The sequence below is a fragment of the Betta splendens genome, chromosome 2, assembly GCF_900634795.4.
Source record: "Betta splendens chromosome 2, fBetSpl5.4, whole genome shotgun sequence".
NCBI classification, from domain to species: Eukaryota; Metazoa; Chordata; class Actinopteri; order Anabantiformes; family Osphronemidae; genus Betta; species Betta splendens.
This window is the reverse complement of record NC_040882.2, coordinates 2,850,557-2,869,454: the sequence shown is the minus strand read 5'-3', so window position 1 is coordinate 2,869,454 and position 18,898 is coordinate 2,850,557. Positions and strand designations below refer to the sequence as shown.

Sequence of the window (18,898 nt, the reverse complement as noted above, 5' to 3'; positions counted from 1 at the left end):
CACACACACACACACACACACACACACACACACACACACACACACACACACACACACACACACACACACACACACACACACACACACACACACACACCGCAGCCTGACGAGGATTTAGAGGCTGAAGGTGGGTGGACTGGAATCCTACCTGCACCATGTGTGCATTTGGAAAATACATCAAAAATATTTGCATGAAAGTTCATTGTTGACCTTGGAAACACAAAGTGTGACGGAATCATCTTGACCCGGTCATCTTTTATTTGCTTTTCCTATATCTTTCAACCGTATGACATGGTCTTTCACAATATTATTGTACACTATTATTATTTAGTTAGTTAAAAAAATGTAGCTATAATTTTGTGTCAGTAGCTATTTAACCCCTAGTTAGATATTTTTAATTTGTAATACTCTATTAATAAAATAATAGGTAAGTAAAACATGCCTATAAACCACACTAAAGTTATACCAGGACTCATGTTGTTGAAAGGTGGGACAAGCCTAATTTTATTAGTACTGCTGAAACAGTGTTAATGACTATAAATATTTAATAAAGTCTCCTACAGATCCTACCACTCCTGCTGCAGGTACAGATAAGTTATCTGTTGCTGATACTGTTAGTACATATTACTACAACTACACCTACTGGATAATTATTTCAGCATAAGATACAGTAATAGTACTAGTGCTTCTAGTTGTGAATTTTTAATTTTCGTATTTAAATTAATCATCAAAGTATTGACTAGCATTAGTTGAATATATTAGTTACTACTGTTGCTTTAAGTATATTTCATCCATTATACTGTTATTGTTGTGTTGTTTTTTGACTAATAATAACTCCATTGCTTCCTGAATGATTAATATTACAAGTAATGACCAGCAAATACTATAAAAGGTCAGAGGTCAACGACAGTACTACAGCATCTGGTGGAAGTAATAAATCTACCTCCTTCGGTCTCAGGTAGGATCAAATCCCAAGTGATGCAGTAAAATGAGGCAAAGAAGTGCGAACGCAAACTTACCTTTTAACTTTGAAATTTGCAATGAGATGAAGACCAGAAAAGTGAGCAAGAGCTTGTAAATGTTCCTCTACTGCCAAATGACGCCCCCAGCGCTCATCAGGGACGCTAGCAGCTCAAATCAAATCTTCACACAATCTCTTTGACTGATTCTCCATCAATGAGCTATTTTTGGGAATTAGGCCAGTCATCACCAGTATAACACCCTAGGGAGGCAACAGTTTTTGTCAAACCCCTCCGCAGCACCTCCCAAACGCCACCATCCCACTGCCACCATTACACTCTGAACACAGCAGCAGAAACACAATAAAATACAAAGAAATAACATTTACACTTAACACTGCAGCCCAAATGATGTGAAAACTAGTATTTGTAGAGAGCGCCTGTGTGTGTGTGTGTGTGTGTGTGTGTGTGTGTGTGTGTGTGTGTGTGTGTGTGTGTGTGTGTGTGTGTGTGTGTGTGTGTGTGTGCGGGGGTGGATAGGGTGGGACTGCTTGCTTCTCAGATCCACTAATTAATTTCTGAAGAAAACTAAAACAAATATCAAAGAAAGAAATTCAAATTATACTGGGATATAGAGTCTTTTGGGAATATTAAATTAATAATAACACATTAAAACGACTGAGAATTTTATGACTCGTGAACCTATTATGATGCTGTACAGACATTAAAGTGCTGTGACAGTAGTAGCAGCTGTATTTGAGGGGTATTAGTAACACTAGTACAGTACTAGTGACAGTAGTAGTGTAGTAATTAGCAGAAGGTTAGTATATACAAGTAGTAGTACTGTAATAGCGTCAGGAGTTGTACCAATAGTAGATGTAGCATCAGTAGTAGTGTTGGTACAGTACGAACAGTTTTAATAGCAGTAAGTTGGTTAGTTAGTTAGTTGTCACAAAAGGTAGCAGGAGTACAATATTAATAGTTACAACAGTGTCTATGTACTATTTAGATGTCATAGTCTGTAGTATTTTGCGGTACAGTAAAACTACAATAATTATAATGGTTAGTTGGTTAGTTTTTAATGTCAGCTCTTTCTCCTCTGTGACCATTAACATCACACACACACCCACACACACCCACACACACACACCCACACACACCCACACACACCCACACACACACATGCACACACACACACACACACACACACACACACACACACACACACACACACACGCATACACACACACACACACACACACACACACACACACACACACACACACACACACACACACACACACACACACACACACACACCTGCTGCCCGCCTACCGGTGGTGGAAACCATTTGCCTGCTCTGTCACTCGTAGATGACTTTATAATGAAGAAATCTGAATTAACATTTGCATTAAGTGTTTCATTGACGCACTTGTCAGGGGCTAAACTTTACAGACTCGCACATGACCAAAACTTCCTGTACAGATTTCACTCAGTGATAATTACCACGAGTGACTGTTTCTATTCATAACACAAGCCTTTGAAATAAAATAAAGAGTTGTATTATTTTAGGCAATAATCAACAATATGTAGGAAACTGTAGTCACCACTAGTTTGGTTATATATCTGTAATGCTTTTTACCATAGTATATTCATTATTTAACTTCATGAAGATGAATCCGAAGAATAGGTACAGTAATTGTTTTTACTTTGAAAATTTCCTGGTACCACATTCCAAAAATGACAACACACCTATTTGTGTCACAGGTTTTTTTTTTAAGATTGCACCATATATTTAATGACGCTTTGTCTAATACTTTTACGTCAGAATATCTCTTACAGTTCTTCTGGTATTTCCTCACAGCACTTTTGAATATTTCCTAACGTGATGCATTACAGTACATATCCTTCATCATTAATTTGCTTATCCATTTCATCTTCAGGGTTAGGGTTAAAACTGTTGCATGAGTAAGTTTACAGATGTTGAATTCTCATTAGTAACTAGGATGTTACTAATTTACTAACGGGGATCATGTTTATGACTTAAAATATATTTTTCAAGAAAAAACATTTCAAACCATGCTTTCCAAAATACAGTGCATATATGTTAATACAAATGTAAAGTCAAATATATAATATACTGTATATAAAGTATAAAACTAGGATACAGAAACTAACATGGTTCAGATTAGGGTTCAAGATTAGTAACATTACACAGTACACTTGAACAACAGACAAATCTTATAGCAGATATTAAATATTCCAATGCTGCATTTTGCATCTATTTCATTATACATTTCCTCATATAATGTATATGGGTGCACTGTATGTATGTATATGTATTGACAGGCATATTGCATACAGTACAGTACATAGTGTATAAAACAATATAAAGGTAGAACTCAAAGTACATGCTTTATGAGCAAATGTACAGTATTTATCATACAATAATTACAATACAATAATAACAATAGTGATATTTTACAGGATTTCTGCGCATACAATAAAACATACATACTTCATACTGTAAATGTAAATGTATGTGTATGTGTATGTGTGACATCTGTGCAAAACATGTATCTTCTACCATAGTATTAAAGCTTTAATATTAACTGTGTCAAGGTCAAACTGGTCACTTTAGTCACAAGTTTAATATACATGAGTTGTATACCAATTCACAGGGATAAAAAGTAAAATGTTCTAACTACAGGTATGTTGTTGTTGTTGTTTTATTATATTGACCAGATCCTGAAATAAGATCCCCAGCAATAATAATAACTGAGTTTGTGAACACGAAGTGTGCGCACTGCTGTGGCTGTGGGTGTTGAACCTGCCTGTGTTTGGTATTCCGTGCAGAAAGCCTCCCACGCCCCGTGTGTCCGCCCACGCGCGGATTTGCGTCACGCAGGGAGCAGCGTGGGCGAGAGAGAGAGAGCGAGAGAGACGCGGAATATCCCAGTTTCTTCTGCTAGCGAGTCAAGCTCGACGCGGTTAGGATGCGGTACAACGAATGCGCTTACAAAATAAAAAACGCACTTAATACAAATGGTATAAGATTCCTTATAGTTGCAAAAAAGTGTTTTATATACACATAAACAACAACAGCAGTTTATGCAATAATGATAACAATAACATCCAAAGGACTTAAATAATCAACATATAACAATAAACAAGAGTGCCTTTATTTTGACACCAGCCGGAAGTGTGTTGATGTGCCTGCGTGTGGTCTGACAGCGGTGAAAGGCGCAGGGGAGTGGAGACGCAGGGAGAGAACTCAAACACTCACACACACTTACGCAGACTTACACGCACACTCATCAAACTCACACATACAGGCAACATACTCTCGGATGAAAAATCACCAGAAAACGCATAACGGTCCACGGCTTTTTGATATTTTTTCGCGTTTTTTCCTCTGAACGGCGGAAGAAAAAAAGTTTCCTCCAAGGATTGAAGGGTCGCTGGGTCTGAGCAAGCAGCCGCGACCAGACGCTCCTGCCTCCGCTTTGAGCCCTGGACATCATTTCCCAGTTTCTTCTTTAATTTTAGAACTGTCATTTCACGCGCCGTGCTCCTGCCGTGGAATCTCTTCCTCGTACGTTTTCGCTTTGCACGAACAGACACCCAGGCGTTGCGTTGATAAACGGCGAAGAAGAATTAAAAGAAGAAAGAGACGGGGAAGCGGACGGGGGGCACCAACTCACCAGGTAGGAGCAAATAGATGGAGCCCTGCACGCTCCCTTCCTCTGTGTCTCCCTCTGAGACACACGCTGCAGACACAGCACATCAAAACTAGCAGTTAGTATAGAGATATATGGAATAGAAATGCTTGACATGAAAATAATACAAACTCATTTACCCCGTACACAGAAAGACTGTAAGGCTCAATAGGAATATTCAATTAGTAATATAAAAGACTGAAATACCTCAAAGAAATATAACATATATTTCAAAGCACTAAGTACTACAGGCACTGCTGATCCTTATAGACAGTCTCAGAAGGTGTATAATAATACTTCATACAGTAAAGTAAATTTAAAGACAGTCTGCCAAGGTGTATTATAATACTTTATAAAGAAAGTAAATTCTAAAAGAGGGGCAGATACCATTAAACATTTTGGCCAATTATAGTTCAATGCATGGTAAATAAGTGAAATTGCCTTAAAAGCTGACTTGAAAACTAGGTATAGGGATCTTTACATGAATACACAATCATAGTCGTTGCTTGGTTCATTGTGTTATTTATTAGATGTCACATGCTCTTTTTACAGCACTATTGCTTTCCATAATTTTGAGGGTAAACTGGTGTTGGAGAATATAGGGACACCTCACACAGACAGACTGACATGACCACATCAGGTCACAGCACAGATTACGCGATAAGGGAAATTCCTCTTGAACCACAATGACAATCAAAGTTGTCCTATTTCATCTTAGAGAGGACAGAGATAACAATGTGCATGGCACTTAACCTGGAAGACTACAACACATAGGTCCTTGAGTGTGTCTAGCCATATGTGTGTAGGTGTGTGTGTGTGTGTGTGTGGGGGGGGGGGGGGGGGTTGCACGCCTTGCTTTTCCATGAGTAAAGCCAAACTAGCTAAACTTCACATCTGTGAATCTACGACTCAGATTTTATATGCGCAGCTGTAGCTACCAGGATCCTTTAATTGCCTTTGACACAGTTTTTTTATTGACAATTTTTTTATTTGATACAGTTGCTTATTGTCAGTTCAAGGACAATTAATCTTCTACACTAAATACGGTAAATATAGCTGTTGAGTTCACCAACAACTTTGTTGTGAAAAATAAAAAACATCTTTCGTGACAAAGATTGCAACATCTGTTAGTTTTGTTGTTCCACATACTGTAGAACTGAAACAAAACTGGTCTTCATTGTTGATTAATTTGCCAAGTATTTATTTGAAAATGCAATACTCTACATTTTGAGCAGTGTTGGATTGTTAGCTGTGTAATACAAAGTGTAGTTTATGAATAGATGATGGATACACAAGTGACTCGAATATAGTCAAAGAAGGAAAGAAAGTCCTATGCAAACCAGACAGAGTGTATTAAACTAATTTTAACTCTTTGGTAAGTGTCATTTCAAATAAAGAAAGGATGATATTCAACTGAGAATTACATTATAATTGATTGACTTAATTTGCCATCTTCATCTTTGTGGTGTGTATTTTGTGTCTGTCCCAAAGGCAAATATACTGTAGTAGTTCTGATTTTCACTTCCTCCCTTCTTTATCTTAGATCGCACTGATCTTGACATGGCTTTCAAAACCAACTTTTTATAATTCACCTATTAAGTTTCTGTTCAACTGATCAACCAGAAATCATTTTCCATTGTGTACGACAGACTTTCTGATGGATTTGTTCTTGATATATGGCAGGGAGTATGTATGCAAAGTTTCTACAGTATGCAAGTTCCTAGACCGTAGCTGAGCATGCATAAATCTAGGAAAAACACTTTTAAAGTGCTGATAGAAAGATTCTTCAGAAAACACTCACGCTTTCTTGTGAAGCGGTGCCCTACGTGTACATGTGAAGGTGTGAACTTTATCTTTCCAATATTTAGATTAGTTTCTGCAGCTAGTGGTCTGCAGGACTAATCTGAATAATGAGTAGCAGCAGTAGTTGAGTAGCAGCAAATTAGCAGATAAAAGATCTCTACATTCAAGCCTGCTTGTCCAACTCTCCCTGATGATCGCCAGCAGTAGTTGTTAGGACGGGGAACAACCAGCAGGACAGCGGCCATTGAAGAGTGGAATTGCCCACCCCTGCTGTAAAAATTGAAGGTGCAACATAACTGACAGCATAACATGCACATTACAGTCCATACTGCAGCTTTAGGTTTAGTATTAAACCCAGCCCTGTAGTGCTGTAGCATGAAGTACAGTGCTCTTCATGAAAGGGATGGTATGTGTTTACGAAACAATATCGTTGGTTTTAAATACTGTAGTGCTTCCAATAATAATTTCCCACAAGCAACCGGCCACCACATGCCTAGTGGTGTTGTGTTGCTCGTTTCTAAACTAGCCCTGAACTTACAAACAAAACAAGAGCAAGGAAAGAGTAACTTAATATTAATACTCTCCTCTAGTTTTACTCAGTAACTTACTAAAAAATTACCCTGGTCACAATTACAGTTTTTTATGTAGCCACACATAATTCCTATTCATTTCTATCTTCTTCAATTTGTAGTGGAGTAAAGTCTATAGCATAGCTAAAAAGTTTGACAAATTGTATTACAGCATACGTGGGAGCATACGAGAGAAACCAACGGATACGAAGGCATATTGCAGTTCCTGCAGCACTGCTAAAACGTAATTGGAAGCTGCAGGTTTATGAACGCTAACAACTTAATTGCTGTTTGTGTTCATATTTCAAGTTCAGTGTAGTTGCTCATTGAAGTCTTTCACTAAAACAGATTAAAAGAAATTATAATGAAAGATTATACGGAGAAGTGACGATGTTTATCAAATGATTGTAGAAACACACAGCAACAACTTGTTACAACTACTGTAGCTTTGTGCTGCTGGTGTGCCTTGTACAACTTACAAAGCTGTATTAGCAACAACAGCAGTTGTAGATTTAAAAAAGGCCAAAGTCCAGGCAGTGTTCGTATTCTCTTCGGTTGCGTCTGTCTTGTCAGTGTTCCCTTCTCTCAGGCTGCGTTGGGGCCTGCCTGGCTCTCTGGGATGAGGCTCTCAGGGCCTATTCTGGGTGAGGCGAGCCCACCACCTACACATCCTGCAGGGGTGGAGAGAGGCATGTGGTCCTCCCAGAAACTCAGGCCTGTTGACTGCCACTCCTCTGTTAGCTAGGCCTCCGCAGGACCTCACATGCACAGGAAGAGTCAAAAACAAGCTTCTTTCAGACTTTTTACAATGAAAGGTGATACATCTTGATACATCTCTTTATTGTTAGAGTTGGAATATCAGGCAGAGTGAATGTAGTCTTGCAGTTTAGCCTTTGCACACATTCACACAAAGACCAAGACCTACAGTAATGTGAATACCTGTAAGAAAGCGCTTGGAAAGGAGCAGTGGTAAAAATGTTTGCCACTTGATGGAAAGGAATTCACTCAGTTGCAATATCTAAGCACTAATCTTGTCTGACAGGACCTGATAAACTGATCTTATGCACCTGCCAGAGGAAGATGTGTAGAGTATAAATGTGATCCTTGAATGTGTTTCTTTGTTTGTTTAGGATGACAGTTTTGTTACAGAAGCACAGAAGTTTAGATTTGCGATTTTTCACATTCACCTTTTTTGTTATCTGCTTTTCTGATATAATAATAATGCAACAGTGTAGCGAGATCATCACCTCAGAGTGCATTTATGGCTTTCTACTTAAAGAACAACTTACCAGCTGGTGCTTATCAATGGACATTTGGTTCCACAGCCATTAAATAACACAAGTGACATGTTTAGCGCTGAAGCCTTAAAGTCCATACAAATAATACAGTTTGAGGTCAACTTCATGAAAATCATTTTGGAGATTTGCTATTTGGATAAGAGTTGGCATTAGCGTAGCTTAGCATAAATAGTCATAGGGATGAACTTTGCTCTGTTAAAAAGTGTGCCTATAGGTGGATTTTGGAAACCACTAAAAAGAGCAATGATGCTAATTAGAATTATGTTTTTTATAATTTTATAGTTTTATAATTGTCTGACCAAGCGTATTGACTCGTGTGCCGTCTTTCAGGTATGGCGGCGGTGTTGCCGAGAACCCTGGGTGAGCTCCAGCTCTACAGGATCCTGCAAAGGGCCAACCTGCTCTATTACTATGAGGCTTTCATTCAGCAGGGCGGCGACGACGTGCAGCAGCTGTGCGAAGCTGGCGAGGAGGAGTTCTTGGAAATCATGGCCCTCGTCGGCATGGCGAGCAAGCCGCTGCACGTGCGCCGTCTACAGAAGGCGCTGCGCGACTGGGTCACCAACCCGGCCATCTTCAATCAGCCCCTAACCACGCTGCCTGTCTGCAGCATCCCTGTCTACAAGCTGCCCGAGGGCTCGCCCACACTGCTTAGCGCTCAGGACCGAGCCAACAGCGCCAGTGTCAAGATGCCAAAAGCTGTAGCTGCCGCTTGCTCTGACCCAGGGAAGCTGGACGTTGCTCGGGACAAAGTCTCAGCTGGGTCGCCCCTGCAGGGCAGCAGTGAGGCTCGGTTCTGGTCGGGCCACAGCAACGACAGCGAGCACAGTCTGTCGCCGTCAGACCTTGGCTCCCCCTCGTCTCCCAGAGACGCTTTGGAGGCTCTGGATGCTGCAGCCGTTCAGTCAGTCCTTGAGTGTGTGGACAGGATGGTGCCAGGACTTCCTAAAACCGACCTGGCTGAGGTCAAAGAGCAACTGAAAACCAACAAAAAGCTAGCAAAGATGATTGGACACATCTTCGAAATGAGCGACGATGACCCGCGAAAGGAGGAGGAGATTCGCAAATACAGCGCCATCTATGGACGCTTTGACTCTAAGAGGAGAGATGGCAAACACCTGACACTGCATGAGGTTGATATACGTTATTGTATTTTTTTTAACAAGCTTCTAATGGATTATTGAGTTTTGTGGTTTTGTATTACTTGAATTCACTCATCTGTGTGTGATGTGCAGCTGACGGTGAATGAAGCAGCAGCTCAGCTCTGTATGAGGGACATGGCTCTGCTGACACGTCGGGACGAGCTGTTCGGACTTGCTCGACAGATTTCAAGAGAGGTCACCTACAAGTACACGTACCGCACCAGCAAGTAAGAGCCAGTGATCATATTTCACAGGATATTTTCTTCTCGTGTTTTTTTCTTCAGCCTTAATGAATGTGAATTTGTGCACATTTCTTCAGGTTTTATTGTTTAAGTTATTGTCAATAAATGTTGAAATTCATGTTGTGATGTTTGGCTTCAGGTCTCGCTGTGGAGACAGAGACGAGCCATCCCCCAAACGGATTAAAACAGAGGTAGGGCAACTCAGCAGCCAAAGAGTTGTGGAGTGGTAACGACAACAGATCACCTCTGTTGTTTTTACTGTTGTTGACTTAAATATCAATAATTTGGTTTTCTTTAGATTTTTTCTATTTATTTGTACTGGCTGCTGTCATCATTTTGATATGTTTGACGTGCTAAAATGAATTGCATTTATAAATTCTATTGTACTGTGTGTTCGCAGGAAATATTCTATTATATTCTATTCAGACAAACCACATAAGTAAAATGCATCACTTCCTGTCTGAAAGAGTTGTGTTTAAACCACAGTGGGAACTATTTGTCAGACTTAGTATTTGACCTTTGGCTTACTTTGGGTTACTCAAAGTGTTACAGTTGAAGCCTATTCTGATGATTTAATATTTTTTGATATTTCAACTGTCTATCACGTAAAAGCACAGTGCAGGCAGATGAAGCTCCTCCATGTGCAGTTATCAGAAACTGAATGGACAGAGCCATAAACAGAGTACAAAGCACTCACTGACAAGCTCTCGCTGTTTCCTGACACATTTGGACAGAGTTCTGAATGGCTCCTCAGTTCATAAACCAATGTGGTGCTGTGGACTGTGCAGGGATTTTAACCATGACAATGAGCTGCAGATGAACCAACACCTGCACACTAAAAGTATTCTGAGCATCCTAAGGGGGAGAATTTCTGCCAACTTCACTTCCAGGACTGTTTTCTGTGAAAACAAAAACTCTCCAGAAAATACCAGTGTATTTTCAGATGCATTGAATATTATTTACTGCAAAACACAAACCACACTGGCTCGCCGCATGGTGCTGTAGTTCTGATGCTGAGACCTCATAGCTAGAAGGTGTTTTTCCATGTAGGGTTTGCTCCAGGTCTGGAGATTTTCTCCCATTTTCTTCCACCCATTTACCTCCCACATTGAAAAAACAGTTAGGTTAGTAGGTTAGTAGGAGACTCTAAATTGGTCCTAGGGTGTGGATGCAAGTGTGAATGGCTGTCTGCTTCTGTGTGTGTTTGCTCTGTACTAGTCTGTGAGGGACCAATGATCCGTCTAAAACCATTACCGAGAAAAAGCTTTTAGGATAATGGATGGATAATACTACGTGCCTGAAGACTTATTATATACATAGTAATGTAATAATGTTTAGATAACACTGCTGATTTAAAATCAGACGGCTCATTAAAAACGAATGACTTTATATATGCTTGTGTAACTAAAGCCTAGACTAAAGACCTGCGTAGTTAGATTCAACTTTGAACCTATTTATTATCATTTAATGTCCCAAAAGTGCTGAAGATATGCACATCACAATATTGCAAGTCACTGACATCCAAATACCTTTACTTCTGTTCATTTAATTTGTGTTTTGTGTCTTTGAAACCTTCAGGAGAACTTCTTTGATATCCAGGAGGCACTGCAGGCCATTCACATGAGGCAGGAGATGCTGAGGGAGCAGCTGGCCTGCGCCAAGTCGAAAGGAGAGGAAACCGTCGGACGCAACCTGCAGGTAGGCTATGGATACAACTGAAATTACTTGTTGACATGGTTACGACACTCCTAGGATGGAAGGCTTTTCAAGCATCTTTCTCTAATTCCTATAAATGTTCCACTTTTTTTATGGGCCCTTGTAGCTTATCTGAATGTTGCAAGTGGGAAAATATTCAGTAAAAGATAAACACTCTTTGTCTTTAATGTAGAAACAAACCTCATCTGTCACTTTCTCACCAGCACATATGGCAAACGATTTCCATGTCAGCAGATGTTTGCTGCAGCAGAATCCAGTCTGATCCCAGTTATGGTCTTTATTGGTTTCCATGCTGCTGCTGCTGCTCCAGCTTGTTCCTAATTAGAGCTAGAGTGTGGGAGGGAGCTTTATGATAACTCATTAGCCAGAAAACAGTATCATGTGAACAGTTTGCTCCTTCACTTCTGCTGTGTGAACATATGTATCATCTCATGAACAGTCACGTGGGTATTCTGGTGTGTGTCACTGTGTGTGTCTGCAGCTACAGTTGTCATTTTGATGTGATTTCCAGAAGTCACATACAGAAGAAGAGATTTTATGGTTCCATTCACTCTGAATGTGCCTGAGTCATTGTGCCCCATATAGATTTTCCATCTTTTCCCTTTTGCTTAGACTAAAGAATAATGAACCTTGATGTCTCAGTATAGTCTGTAGATTTTCATGCCATTAAAACTTTTTTACCCCCATTGGACTGTGCCTTGCAAAACATCTGGCATAACAAGATGTTTTCAGGGTGTGACGTGAGTATGGAGTTGATACCTGATCCCTTCACCTTTTTTCAGAGGCACATACAGTTCATACGGTTGGGTGTGGGCAGGCTAACAGCTAGCTTTACTTGTGGAGCTATAATAGATACTTTTTTATTTTTTCAGATTCAACACGAAAACATTCGATGACCCACCTTTTTGAAATAACAAATTCATATATTATATTGCTCTATTTTAATGTTGCTTGGCTGATTACGCTGTAATACATACCTAGAAGTTATCTACAAAGACAAAAGATAGAATATAGACAAATTAATAAAGACAAATTTTGCTTCTCCCTCCAGATGCAACTGGAGCGTCTGCTGGCTCGGCAGATGGAGATCTTGCAAGACGCCGCTGTTCAGGAGCGGCTTCAAGCCCTGGATTGGAGAATTCCTCCTGCTGCCTTAAAGTACCTCAATGAAGCCCAGAACACCAACGGAGCTGTCACTGACACCAGCAGGGACAACCAAGGTAGGACATTCTTGGGTGAAGCCCATTTAAGGATCCAGTTTACTGTAGCCTGTTTCAGTAAAATAGATGCTAATGCAAAATATAGCAGGATTAGCCTTGGTTTCCTCAATGATCTTGTTCCTCAATGAATTTCCATAATATTTCCAAATACTTTGTGCAAGTCTGAAAATTCAAAAGTAAAATTCTAAATTTGCTTTCAAATGCTGCTGTGTCAAGCTGTAATTGGCTCACTGCTGTCTCCATGGTTGGACCAGGGGAAAACTCAGGTGTGAGTGTGATGTTTAGCCAAAGGAGTTGGCCATTCCTTGTCCTGAAGCTTAACAGAAAATGTACAGGCACAATTTGAGCATAATTGGACTTGATTTTGCAGTGCAGCAGGCTACTTTGAAGAGGATTTGACTTACATGTTGTAAATGCCACAGCACATGTGCTCTGTAGATGGAACACCTATAGGTGCTGATTTCCCAGACTCTGTAGTGGCACCTGTCATTTTTTGCTGTTCTGACGTCTCAAACACAAAGAAGAGAGAGAGAGAGAAGAGAAGCATCATTATTCAGGATCTTACCTCTCCTCTGGGCATCATCTCATTTCCGTCCTTCCTTTCCTTCCTCACCCACTCCCGACAGCTCATTATATCAGTGTTCCCACAAATCCCACAATGCACCTGTAATTATCACTCCCACGCCTGTTTACCTCCAGCCAGTTGCCTGGAGGGGGGCGTCTCTCTGTCTGTCTGCCTCTCTCTCTCCTCCCCCTCTTGTTCTTTGCTTCCTCTGTTTTTCGTTTGTCCTCCTTTCTGTGTCATTTGTCTCTTTTATCCTATGCTTCTTCTTTTTCCCTCTTCTACCACACAGTTTTCCATTGTGTTCACTGTTTATATTTTTTTTCTTTTTACCCACATTTTACCCATGCATGTTCGTTATGCACATAATTATTCACTAGAAGAGTTTAAGTATACCCAGTAAACATGTGGTACTGTACACATCACCTAATTCATATACATACATTCACACATACAAAACTTCAAAGTTTCTGTGAATTATATTTTGAATATACAGCATTTGGTGGAGGTTAATTAAAGCTGCTACATTAACTAAGCTTGTATTAGTTTGGTATATATGTCAATAAACTGAAAATATTGTAGTTTAGAAACAAATTAAATCAGATGACGGACACTATACTAATAATATACTTATGTGTACAAACTAAAAAAATAACAAACAGTAAGAAAAAATAAATAACAGTAAAGCAGAGTGAATCATTTTATCACAGAAGTGACTGCTGCTCCACTGCTTAAGTAACTGAGATGATACAATAAATGTCAGGCTTTGATATCAAGGAATTTAAAACAGACATAGACTCAAAGAATCAGACACTTGCAAAACGTTTCACATAAACATATTTGGAGTATGATCAAAACCAGAATGTCAATGTATGATACTGGTGTAAAGTCAGTAACAACTAATAAAATAAGAATAATTATATGTTAGCAATAAAAATAGAGCTGTCTAGCAATACAGGAAATGCACAAAAATATCTGTCTTTGTTTCTTTTATGCTCTCAAAGGGAATAAAAAGGCAAACACACAGGGATCAGCAGCCTAAAACACAAACAGGCTTTGTTACCACTGAGAGTACTGAACATATAAAACAAAGCCAGCACTAGAACATCTGGGCTAATAGCCTGTTTCAGCTGGAGGCTTTTTTTTTCATTAGGAGTTTTTGTTGCTACTATAAAGAAAGTTTGCTCAAGTGGGATTTTTTGCCGAATTAGAATTGAATTGCATAAGGCCTTGCAATGCAGTGCATTTCATGTGAAATATAAATGTCGTGGAAAGTATATTCAGATTCTTTGTTTCCTGATGTTTATGTTTGACAGTGGTTTAAATGTTTCCAAAAGGTTGTTAATTGTTCCAGTTAATATTATTGTAATTGTTTTGTCTCTTCTAGATGAACGTCCTATCAACTTACGAGTTGTTAGTCAAAGCATGCAGGAAGGGGAACTTCCATTGGGCAAACAACTAGCCAATGAACTTAAACGCCATCATAACCATAACAACAACAATAACAGCAACACAGAGGAAACCAAAACACCAGCATCAGGTTAGTGGACACTTATTTGGACAAAAACATACATTTTAGATTTTATAGCATCTTTGAGTCTTTGATGTGTTACATTGTTGTACATTATAAACCTCTTTGCTGATGATACTCCTTTATCCTTCTATTCAGAAAATGGGTCATCGCAGCGGATGTTGAACAATGCAGAAAAGAAGACCATCAAGGCAGAGCCGGAAGACTCCACATAGTGCCTCCTGCCTCACCCTCCAATTACCACTCATACCCACCCCCTCATTTTACTCACACTTGACAGTATGCAGTTATTTACCCATCAATAGATACTAAGCAAGCACAGCCACAGTAGAGCCTTAACAACCAATGTTGCCTCATGAAAAGCATTTATTTTTCTTTGGTTTTGTCTTTTTGTTTGTTTGTTTGTTTTAATAGGTATTTGCCAAAGCATCTAGAGAGCAAGTTGAAAAACCCTTGGCGCTCAGCTGGTCATTGTTGGTTGATTAATTGTCTTTGTAACTTAAAAAAGATCTGTTGCTGACAATTTTATAGTCCTTACCTCTCCCTGGGGGGAATTTGTTATTTTCTTTGGACAGCCAAGTTGTAGGTTGTGATGCTTGGGCTGAGTTCTTAACCCAAACCTGGATTCAACCATCAATCAATAGCAACATTCATAAAATTTGTTGCCAATGATGCTGCTTGTCCATATTGTTGTGGGTACAGCACTTTGACAACACATTTTTAAGGCTTCCTTGAGTCATTTGCACCTCAAAACAGATTTTCCAGATTTTTAGCAAGACTGCAAATATTTTTGGCACTAAAATCATGGTTTCCAGAGGATGAACCTTTTTTTTTTTTTTTTTTTTAATCCACAAAACGTGGTTTCAAAATCAGGCATGAAGTTGGTAACAAAGATATCTGCATACTGGCAGCTTCTAAAGGCACGTTTAAAGGTCAATTTCACAATATTAATAATATATTATGGATTGCGGCTCCAGCCGTTTGGTTGGGAGCGTTGGGCTCCTGACAATAAGGTCGTAGGTTCAGTTCTAGCCTCAGGAGTTACAAGCCAGTGACTTCTGTACTGGAGCCTGGATAAATAGAGGGGTTGCATTAGGAAGGGCATCCAGCATAAAAGCTTACCAAATCATTCGCCGTGGCAACCCCTAATGGGAAGAAAGCAGAAAGGAGTTACCTAATTGTATTTTTAAAATAATTAAGTTAGCTTCTAATGCCTTATAGCTGCACAGAGTGCTTTTGATAATTTCTCAATCACTCAGCACATACTAACCGTAGACATACACAATCTGACCTGGAGCAGGTTAAACTTTTTGATTTTCAGATTTTAAATATACCAGTAATGACTAAATCAGCATTTGGCTGGAGGCCTAAGGTCATTTTTCTGAACTTCAACTGTCTTCTAACTTTCTATCACTCTCCTAATTCTAGCTTTCGTGTTTTCATTTATACTGTAACTGAAAACAATAGTGTAGTACTGTACTTTAGGGAGACTGAGTTAGGATTCAGCCCCTCTGGCAGGTTCTCTTTTGTTTGTTTGTTTTTGTTGGTTACTTCAGATGGGATTAACCCTTCCTCACTCTTGTCTTATGTATATTTATATACAGGGAGGTAATTTAAGATTAGTATGTATAGGGGCTGTGGAATAACAGTAGGGGACATCTGTAATGACATTTGGCTGGTATGCCAGATGCTAATGGTTAATTTTACTTTGTAATTTAGCAAAATACTGCTGTTAAACTGAAACCATGCATCTGCATACAGAGTATTTTAGAAATACTGGTTCTTACAAACTAATCCAACAAGCTTTCTGCACGCCCTATGGGTTGCAGAAATTTGGTGTTTCAACAACATCAAATTTCCTGTTTTTTGTTTCTCTTTGTGGAGCAGCAATCTGTGGTCTGTAAATAGTACCATGATAACAAATAGTGCTAGCCTAATCTCTCAACCAGGGTTTTCCTTCGTCAAGTGTAATTTTGCTGTAGATTCTTGGTGTCAATGCAGTGTTAATGTATGTAGAGCCAAATCAAAAAAGATATTAAGTGTCATTGAAGAAAAATAGTGTGAAGGTGTTTGTTATATAAAAAAACATGCTTTACATTACATGATAACGTTAAATTAGCTTTAGCTCTTAACAGTGTTTAATCCACCTGTGATGACCATCTGCATATTTCAAAAAAAGTGTTTTTGCTGTTTAGGGAAAAAAATACATAACAATTAAGTGTTCACTGTGTTTCATGTGTTCACTGTGTAAATATGTCTGTTTGGTCTATAATGACAATATTGTCCAGACAATTTGGTCTAACTCTCTTTCCCTTCTGTTCCCTGAAAATAGTTTAGTCACACTCAGCAAAATGACAGACCAATGCAATATTTACTTAGATAATCTGTCTCTTTGCATACTATACTATGTGGAGCCGTCCTTTTTGTCATGTGCTTAGTTTGTATGTCTCTCACAAACTTCAGGATGGGAAATGTTTTTGTTGTCTCACTGTATTTGTATTTAAAGATATTGTGCTTTTCATGAATTCCCATGAGGTTCTTTTGTTTCAGGCAGCCACCATGGCAAAAAACTAGCGAGGATTTGGAGCTGTGATGTCTTCTAGTTTGGTAATGTCAAGGTAGCAAATTCATTTTTTGAGATAAAGCCTTTGTTTTTGGGGACAAAAGATGTATTTTGTCTCCTTTCTGAGTGGCTCAAACACAGACCTTATAGTGACTGTTGTACCATGTTTCTGAGAATAGCAGATGTCTGGCCTGCCGTCTCAACGATCACAGTTCTCCTAACTGTTTATTGTAAAGTGATAGATTAGGCTTCACCTAGTTATGCACCTGTTTTTTAAACACTAATATATTTTATTTGTTATACAGCACATGAACATTAAACTTTATTTTTTTGAACTCTATTGTGTGATGCATTTTGTGATGAATCTTGGCATGATACTACATTATGTATGGGGTAAACTCAGGGTCACAATTTATAATATCAAAGGCAAACATAAGTAAGTTTAAAAACACTTTGACAATGTGATACAAACTTTTGAAATTAAGATCTGAATTTCTGAAAAATGCTTAATTCTTACAAATTTGTCTCAATTTTGAAACCTAATTTGCAGACATTTGATTAGGTCTTTTTTTGTTTTTCAAGAGTTCAAACATTGAAGAGTTTTTAAAATTATTTTAAAGCTTCCCTAATTGGCCCTGTTTTAACAACCAAAACTTACCTGAAATTGGAAAATATCTACAATGATGTGTTAGTATGACCTTTAGCCAAATGTATGCCAGATATGTTCTCTGGTCTAATTTCTACAGCTAACTGAAGCTAATAACTGTGAATCTGTATAGAATCTTAGTTTGATCTATGATCCAATGCTGGCTTGCTTTTTGGTTGTCCATTACAAGGACCTCTGTGAGACTGTGTGAATCCAGCATGCATTAGGGTCATATATTTGACCTGAAAAAGTTCTTTATACTACTGTATAATGAAAATAGCTTAATTGCTGTCAACTGGAGCAAATGATCAGCTAAAGTAATATTAATTAATCAGCTAAAATCTGGTATTTGTGCGCCAAAGCAAGTTTGTATTAGGTGCCCAGTGCCAGAAGACAATCACCACAGTTGAACTGAAAGTTTTCGGTTTCTAAAATTTGCAGAATGCCCATTGCTAGTATGCTAACTGTAGCTAATTATAGGCTAAAATACTGTAAGTCAAATAGAAATTTAGATGTATGAATTTATGTTTCGATGTTGATTTAAGAAAAAAATGATCTCAACTCTAGTAAACATCTAGAGCTTTTACTAAAATAAGATTATCTTGTTGAATAAATGCATTATAATGACTTTGCTCATTCAGTTCATGGCTCAACTACGCAAAAAGGTCTTTGTAGTTCCATAATAACTGGGCATGGTCTAAGACTATAATGTAGACCTACAGTACAGTAACAATGTTTTGTATGATTATACATTAGCTTCCAGCTAAACACCATGAAACCTGGCCAAATCAAAAGACTTGTCTCTGAACAGGGCACGAATGGCTGCAATGCTTCCACGGTGAATTTTTAATTTTAAGCAAAGCAAGGTCGAGCTGGTTAAAAATTTAAAAACAGCTTAATATTCATTGGAAAAATTGATGACATTGAC

At 38.8% G+C, this 18,898-nt stretch overlaps 1 protein-coding gene across 3 annotated transcripts; it reads left to right on the top strand.

The window, feature by feature from the left end:
- Positions 1-4,205: 4,205 nt before the first annotated feature.
- On the top strand, positions 4,206-17,664 carry LOC114845805 (NGFI-A-binding protein 1-like). 3 transcript variants are annotated; one of them, XM_029134286.3, is made up of 9 exons: positions 4,206-4,666; positions 6,170-7,865; positions 8,679-9,481; positions 9,584-9,717; positions 9,872-9,923; positions 11,311-11,430; positions 12,500-12,668; positions 14,618-14,770; positions 14,900-17,664. In XM_029134286.3, exons 2-9 carry the CDS (start codon positions 7,814-7,816, stop codon positions 14,974-14,976), a joined length of 1,560 nt encoding a protein of 519 aa, XP_028990119.1. In that variant the 5' UTR covers positions 4,206-4,666; positions 6,170-7,813; the 3' UTR covers positions 14,977-17,664. The 3 variants fall into 3 exon arrangements, with proteins under 3 accessions (XP_028990119.1, XP_028990129.1, XP_028990108.1); XM_029134296.3 differs by lacking the exon at positions 6,170-7,865; XM_029134275.3 differs by lacking the exon at positions 4,206-4,666 and having other exon boundaries at positions 5,504-7,865.
- The last annotated feature ends 1,234 nt before the right edge of the window (positions 17,665-18,898 follow it).